The 7,686-nt window shown below is 41.8% G+C and overlaps 1 protein-coding gene across 1 annotated transcript; it reads left to right on the top strand.

The window, feature by feature from the left end:
* The first annotated feature begins 264 nt into the window (after positions 1-264).
* Positions 265-4,533, top strand: TRNT1 (tRNA nucleotidyl transferase, CCA-adding, 1). The gene is made up of 7 exons (XM_009330632.1): positions 265-349; positions 631-851; positions 1,450-1,588; positions 1,842-1,968; positions 2,203-2,396; positions 2,587-2,837; positions 4,204-4,533. Exons 1-7 carry the CDS (start codon positions 265-267, stop codon positions 4,450-4,452), a joined length of 1,266 nt encoding a protein of 421 aa, XP_009328907.1. The 3' UTR covers positions 4,453-4,533.
* Positions 4,534-7,686: the final 3,153 nt, after the last annotated feature.

Below are 7,686 nucleotides of genomic sequence, written 5' to 3'. Positions count from 1 at the left end.
GCTCCGAAAGCGTCCCCGCTTGCTGTGGCGTGAGGAGGACCGAAAAGCCGGCCTGGAGAGCCAGGGCGGCGAATGCAGGCTTCGCACCTTGGGTCCTGTCCCCGCTGTAGGCGCAGCCTCTGATCCCCTTACGAGGGAAGCGGCCGGGGGCTTTTGTGGCCCGGTCGCGGGCGCTAAAGGGCGGCCTGGGTAGCTGTTGTGTTCTGGGAGGTGGGTGCTGCTCTTCAGCTCTAGCCACTGTAACTTTAAAATGAGTCAAAGGACATGGCGGAGCTCGGTTCTCATCAGCCGTCGTGGGGTGGTGTTCCTGAAGAAATGTGGATTCACGGTTCACTGTGCTCTGCCATAAGTAAACTAAGCATTTGTCCCTTGTCAGCTGCTAACTGCTAAAAACGTTCCACAGCCCAGAGTCCCCCAGTATCGATTAGCAACCTGTTAATATATCAGAAATGACTGGGAAAATACATGTGGGTGCTCAGCTGTGTACCTAATCTGTGCATTTTCCATGAAGCTGTGAGGTACGTACATACTTGCTGCTTACTGCATATTTGAGTATGTATTCCCACATCTGTGATCTTAATTTGTGAAAAGGTAGGTTATGGCTGACAGCGTGCTATGTTTTTATTTGAGAGAGTGCTTTATGGTTTTTCTTCCCAGAATTGTTTGAGAAGAAGAACTATGAGCTGAGAATAGCAGGAGGCGCTGTGAGGGATTTACTAAGTGGAATGACACCGCAAGATATAGATTTTGCCACTACAGCTACGCCAGCGGAGATGAAGGAAATGTTCACATCTGCTGGTGTTCGTCTGATCAATAACAAAGGAGAAAAACATGGAACCATTACTGCCAGGGTTGGTTTGTGTTTTGACTTGGATCTTGTCCAACTGTACCTGTGAATGTGCGGCATATCCAATAGAAAACTGGTAGCGTGCTCCTTCTTTGTTAAAGCATTGCACTAAGAGTTTAAATGAGACCCTGCTTTGAAGTATGGAGTGATTTTTTTAATTACTTTTTGTTTGTAGAATTCAATTAATTACCGTATTTTAATGCACGTTACCTCTGCATAACCCGTTCACGCTGCTGTGTCGTCACTAGAAAAGATAATGTCGGCCACCCGCATGTTCAGATAAAGTGGGGAAGCTGATCCCAGTGTTTCCTGCTCCTGATTTCCCAAGTCTTGCTTCCTCTGCCTTGCTCGTTCCTCTGCTGCTTCTTCCATCTTCTGCAGGAAGATTTCTGCAGGCTATCTAGAAAATTAATAATGCAAGGATTATTTTCAGGTGTTGGTATTTCTTGATTGTCTGCTCTGTAGAAAAACGTGGTACACGTTGGTTTGCATGTATCCAGCTTGAGCACTAACTGTGTACAAACATGAGGCTGAAAAAATGTACAGCTTTTACATTTATATTTGTGATTGTGTTGAAGTAACACTGTCTGTGGGATTTTCAGCTCCATGAACAGAATTTTGAAATTACTACTCTTAGAATAGATGTTGTCACCGATGGACGACATGCGGAGGTTGAATTCACCACTGACTGGGAAAAGGATGCTGAAAGGAGGGATCTGACTGTCAATTCCATGTTTTTAGGTAAGTTCTTTCAAAAGCAAATATTTAGCTGAAACACTGCTTTTCAAATTAAGCCAGTAAATTCTCTCAGTCTGTTTCAATTTTGTTTGTTTGTACTGCTATCAGCTGAAAGGTCTATACAAATATGTGAGATGATCTGACAAACCAGGTCAAACCACACAACTTGTCTTCTGTATTTTCAAATGAGAGTGTTCAATTGTGCCAGCCGTGTTTATAAATTCATATTCTTCTATTTTTTTTCTTCTTTTTCTAGGTTTGGATGGGATGCTGTATGATTTTTTTAATGGATATGAAGACTTGAAAAACAAGAAAATTAGATTTGTAGGAAAGGCAACTGAGAGAATACAAGAAGATTATTTACGAATCCTAAGATATTTCAGGTACTAGGTTTTGCCTTTCCTAGATAAAGAAATGAAGTAAGCATTTTAGAAGGTTTCAGAAACATGCAAAAAGAGATCAGTGATGTAAAAACAGTGGTAATTGTCATATTGTTAAGTTTCCTCTGGTATCATAAATCAGAATATTTAACACTGTCATGACATCGATTCTCTGAATAGCAGTAATAAATGGAATAATTGTTCTCAATCTAACATACAGAGGTTTTATTTTGGCAGGTTTTATGGAAGAATCGCAGAAAAACCTGGTGATCAGGAACCTAGTACGCTGCAAGCAATTAAAGAAAATGCTAAAGGTTTGGCTGGAATATCAGGAGAAAGGATTTGGGTGGAACTGAAAAAAATTCTTCTTGGAAACCATGTAAATCATTTGGTTCGACTTATGTATGAGCTGGATATTGCCCAATACATAGGTAAAGTGAAATGAAGGTTGATTTCCTACTCCTGTATCGTATACAAACAGAACTGCAGCATGGAAAGTGAGATAAAACTTTTTGCCCAGAAAGAAATTAGATTTTTTTTTTTTTTTTTCTTTCCCCTGTGTTAACATCCACATTTCTTGCTAACACCCTTTCTTGTACTTTTTTGTGTGTATCCCTTTAGGGCTACCACTGGATGGAAGTTTAGAGGAATTTGACAGAGTCACTAAAAATATTCAAAATCTGTGTCCAAAACCGATGACTGTTCTGACATCACTGCTCAAGGTGAAGGATGATGTCACAAACCTTGATCTGAGGCTGAAAATCTCAAAAGAAGAAAAAAACCTTGGCCTTTTTTTAGTGAAGCACCGGCAAGAGTTAACGAAAGCTGTGGGTCCAGAACCACTTAGACCATATCAGGACTTCATAATGGATGTAAGTGTATTTCATGTTGCTTTGTTCGGTTCTTCACAGTAAACTGAATTTCTGGTTTGAGGCAGTAGCAGAGATGACAATGCCTAGTGGAAAGAAAGGGCCTTAAAGAGTCAAGTAAGCGCCATTTCATCAGCAGGCTTGTTCATTGCTCTTAGGCAAATTTTTGCCAAGTTTTTAAAGACCATGATATTTTCATCAGAAAGATGGGACGTACTGACAAAAAGTAATAGCCAAATTTGCATTGCTCCCAGTGTAGTATCGTCACAGTGACTGGAAGAATATCCTTCTGTATTACTGATACCAGTTCCAGTTAACTAAGGTGGGGGTGGTTGCTTGGTTTGTTTCTCCCCTTTGTTTTTCCTCTGGAGAGGGGACCAGAAACTAACAGGAGCTATTGCGAATGTCCTGGCATGTCTCTGCAACGTAAAGCAGAAACTTTATATCTTTATAACAGATATAACTTTATATCTGTTATAAAACAGATATAAAAAGATTCTTTTCCTTTAGTAGAGTTTAGTTTTGCAAGAGGATAAATAGCAGACATTTCTGCTTGGGTTCAAAAGCTTTTTTCTTTCCCATCCAAAATACCGAGGCTTTAAATTAATTTCTTAGAAATTATTTCAAACAAACAAACAAAAAAACCCCACCACATTTTTAGCAGTTCTGAGCACCTTGTGTTCCGTAGCAACTTTTCGACCAGATCTAAAAGCCTACCTTTCAGTCAGGCTGAAGAATGTCATATTCAATCATCTGAAACAGAAGTTTCCTGTGAACATACCTAGGGACTGACAGTTTGCTGTGCTGTCCCAGCCGATCTCCCTTTATGCATTAAAACATGAGACATGATCCGGACCTCAAGAGACTCCAGCTTTTTTATGTGAAATTCAACTCCTTGAATTGTGTATTGAAAGTCGGTGCAATTCCTGGAGCATCGGTACGTGTTCTTCGTGAGGAGTACTGCTAAGTAGGCAACCTGAGACGTTCTTCCACAGCAAAGTTCAAGTAATTTTGAGGTGAAGTTCTGCACTTCTATTGCAGAACCTGAGACTGAAGGCGAGAGACAGCAGTTTCTGCCGTGAGGCCTGTCTCCCACAGGACAGGTAATAGTTCCTCTCCAGTTGGAGGCTGAAGATAATGGTTACAGCTATTACCTGGGATTCAAGAAGTCTCCAAGGATCTCCCAGAGCCTCCAAGTTAGGACTGAGTCTTGAAACTTGTGAGGCAGAAGAAATCCTCGCTTTCATAGTTCCGTCTCATCCAGATGTTGCTTAATAAGATGTCATGGGAATAACACAATATTGAGCACAGTTTGAGCTGTTTTCTACTGTTTCATAGTGAATCCTCTCTTCCCTTTTTTTTCTTTTAGTCTAGAGAAGCTAATACAAATTCCAAGATCTGTGAGCTTCTAAAATACCAAGGAGAAGAACATCTTTTAAGAGAAATGCAGCAATGGACTGTTCCATCTTTTCCTGTTAGTGGCCATGATTTAAGAAAAATGGGTGTGTCTTCTGGAAAAGAAATTGGAACAGCGTTACAGCAGCTAAGGGATGAATGGAAGAAGAGTGGATACCACATGGATAAGGAAGAACTGCTGAGTTGCCTGAAGAAGTTGTAAAATTGCATAATAGTAGAGAACTGTTTGTGCCCTGTTCTAAGTGTAACTGAGCTACCAGTAAATAATTCCCTCAGTGTTGTCGCAGCCAATACAGCATTTGTCATAGTTAAGATCTTCAGACAGCACGGTTCTCCTGTTACTAATTCGTAATTTTTGCAAGGAGACGTTTAATTTTGTAGTAATGTAAAAGGTTATTTGCCAAATTCCACAGTCTCTACCTCTTTTTATTGTATTTTAATGATACATATTTAACTACTTTATCTTGACTCTGGGCACTAGAGGTGATAACAAGATTTTTCGCATTCTGACTTTGCTACATCTAAAAGGAAAAAAAACACCAACCGAAAAAAGGTGTTTCTACCCTCTCGATAAAATCATGGGGGTTTTTTGTGCCTAGGAGCGTGATGAAGTGTCTAGAAGTAATGAGCTCTAAATCTTTTTGTAGTTAAAGCTAGGTAGCCGATTGAAATACTCACTCCAGCAGTTCCCAAACAGTCTTACTGTGTAAAACAAGTCTGTTTTCTTAAAAGATTTTTATTTTCCATAATTCCAGGATCAATTTTAGATTAAAAGGATGACTTAGCTGAGTCGGCATCATGAACTTCTTGTCTCTTCAGTGGTTTTTCAGTAACTTATCACTGAGTAACTAAATCCATAGAAAACTGGCCAAGGGTTCTACAGTATGTTTTCAACTTTGTGTGTGAAACATACTATTCACGTTAATGGTAGAAGGGAAGGGAGATCCAGGTTCCCTGCCTTTCCCCCCGCCGTGTCTGGTAGTTGACTCGGGCTTTCTTTCCTCTTTCTTTCCCAGTGATGCACAAGCAGACTTGAGGTGATGGTGTGAGTGTGCCTAAACAGAGTGAACCTGAGCGACGTCCTGTGGCTCTGTCACCTTCGGAGTGCTAACGCTCTCGAGAAAGCGCCGGTTTGCCTTCGGTATTTCTCCCCGCATCTTTTCCCCTAACTCACAGCAGTGAGACCCAGAGGCATTCACCTCCTCTCTGATTTGCAGGCATTCTGTTCAACTCGGTAGGGTTATTTTGGGAAGAGGTCTTAACGTCCCTACTACTGTCATGCCAGGATCTTCGCTGTGTTGCTTCTGTGGTAATTAGCCTTAGAGTTCTTCTATCTGAACAGATCCACATTAAAAATGCACTCTGCCTTCAGTTCAAAAGGAAATTCTAAATAATTTGACCCTTCAAAACTAATAAAGAAATACATCGATCACGCTTTTGGAAAATATGAGAAGGGGGTTGGCTATTAGTTAAAACTCATGGGGGAAGGAAACCGAGACAAGGAGAGAGTTGTTGGCGCGTAGTACGGAATAACTCCTAGCGGGCTCAGTGAAGAGTTCGTAGTCTGTTTGGACGGCGGCCATCAAGTAGTGCTGTGGAAGACGGGTTTCTGAAGCGGTGCTGTTCCTGGCTGCTCTTAATGAACATGTCTTACCGGCCCTGGCTTTTTTGGTGTGCTTTTAAAAACACAAAAAAGTAGCTCTAACTGAGAGCATTTCTTGCGTGTATAAATTTTATTGCAGGTTTAAGTTTTCCTACAAAACCGTGGTAACTAATAAAACTGTTTGGATTTCATTTTCCTTGGATATCATTTTGCAACAGTAGATGGCAGTAATAGCAGAGCAGCGCCACAGAAAATCAGCATTTTATGCCTTCGTATAGTTAACTTTCCAGCTGCTTTTTTTTTTTCTTTCCTAGGAAGTCAGTTACTTTAAAGAAATTATTCTGAAGGTACTTAGGAACTTTGGGAAGACAGCAAGGGAACAAAAAAAGTGCTATTTTTCTCTGCTAATAAGGTAAATCTCCTAAGAACATGGTGGTGGTTGATTTAATTATGTAATTACATTGAAGCTTCCTTGTGCAATTTATTGAACTACTGAAATCTTGGGAGGGAGACAAGTATAAAATTTAGTACTATAGTAGGCTCTTGTAAAGAACAGTCCACAAAACTGCATCTTTTAAGGCAACTTCTGTGGAGGTGGTAAAATATTAGCAACTACGCTTTATGTTACCCAAAATTGTTGTCAGGGTCGAAGTCCACTTGGAGGGAGGATTTTTAAGGACACGAGCTTGAAACCTTTACAATCTCCGACGCTTGTGAAAAACAGCACAAACCCATTACTCTGAAAGCATCTTAATTCAACAGTCCTGCCTTGAATTCAGCGTAGTTCGCACGTTGGCTCAAATAGCTCATTTAAAAATCGTATTAGGCTTGAGGTTTCCCCTTGGTCTGTCGAGCATCTCTGGTTTACTATATTTCAAAGACATTAAACCCTATTAAAAATGAAACTGCATTAAATCATAACCATAGCATATTTTAAGCAAGCAGTACCAGCTTGACCTCTGGAAAAGTGATGTGTTTGAATAAATGCTAGAGTACGAGCTATTTCAATATCAGATTGGGAGATGAGAGGTGAAGCAGTTTGACACTTCTGTGGTCAAGTGAAGTACTCTTCTCCAATGGATTGCTTGACTAATTAAGCGATATTCGCGATGTGTTTGTAATTAAAGTCACACATCAGAAAAACCCGCCTGGCTTTGCTGGTTGTAGCTGTTCCCGGCTCCCCGGCGTGACAGCCCTTGCCAAAACCAGCTGCCAGCATTGATGTTAAGTCCATCCCTCCTCGGGTTTGTTGGAAAAAGAGTAAGAGACTAATGCTTCCCCTCTGCCTACTTGTCCTTGGGGGGGGGACGTATCCCGAAAGTTTGCAAAGAATAATGAAACAAATTCTTTTTTCCTGTGGGGGAAGCTAATTTTCATTCAAATTGGAGCCCGGAGCAGCCGGACGGGAACGCAGCCCCTCTCTGCAGAGCAAAGCATCCCCGGGAGCCCAGAGCCCCTGTGGATTCGGGGGGGGGTCCCAGGCGCCGCCCCCGCCATGCTCCTCGCCTGCTCCCCTGCCCGCGCTCATCGCTGCCCGGGGAGGGAACCGCGTGCGAAGGGCAAAATGGTGAACAGTACAAACTGCTTTCCTTCACAGATGGCTTCGGAGGATTAATGAAGGTTTTTACTGTTCTCTCAAGATGTAACGATCTGTAAAAGTGACTAAAAGGCCAGCCTGGCGTGGGTGCATTTTAAGGGACAGGGCATGGCTAATTCTCCCTGCAGAGCCCATGAACCTCGGGCCTGAAGCAAAGAGAAGAGGAGGAAAACAACCACAAGTGCCCCAAGACTTCTGCACGGCGAGGAGGGAGGCGGAGGAGCTCGACGGCCCCT

Source organism: Pygoscelis adeliae, unplaced genomic scaffold (genome assembly GCF_000699105.1).
Source record: "Pygoscelis adeliae isolate BGI_AS28 unplaced genomic scaffold, ASM69910v1 Scaffold278, whole genome shotgun sequence".
NCBI classification, from domain to species: domain Eukaryota; kingdom Metazoa; phylum Chordata; class Aves; order Sphenisciformes; family Spheniscidae; genus Pygoscelis; species Pygoscelis adeliae.
This window is presented reverse-complemented; position numbering and strand designations above follow the sequence as displayed.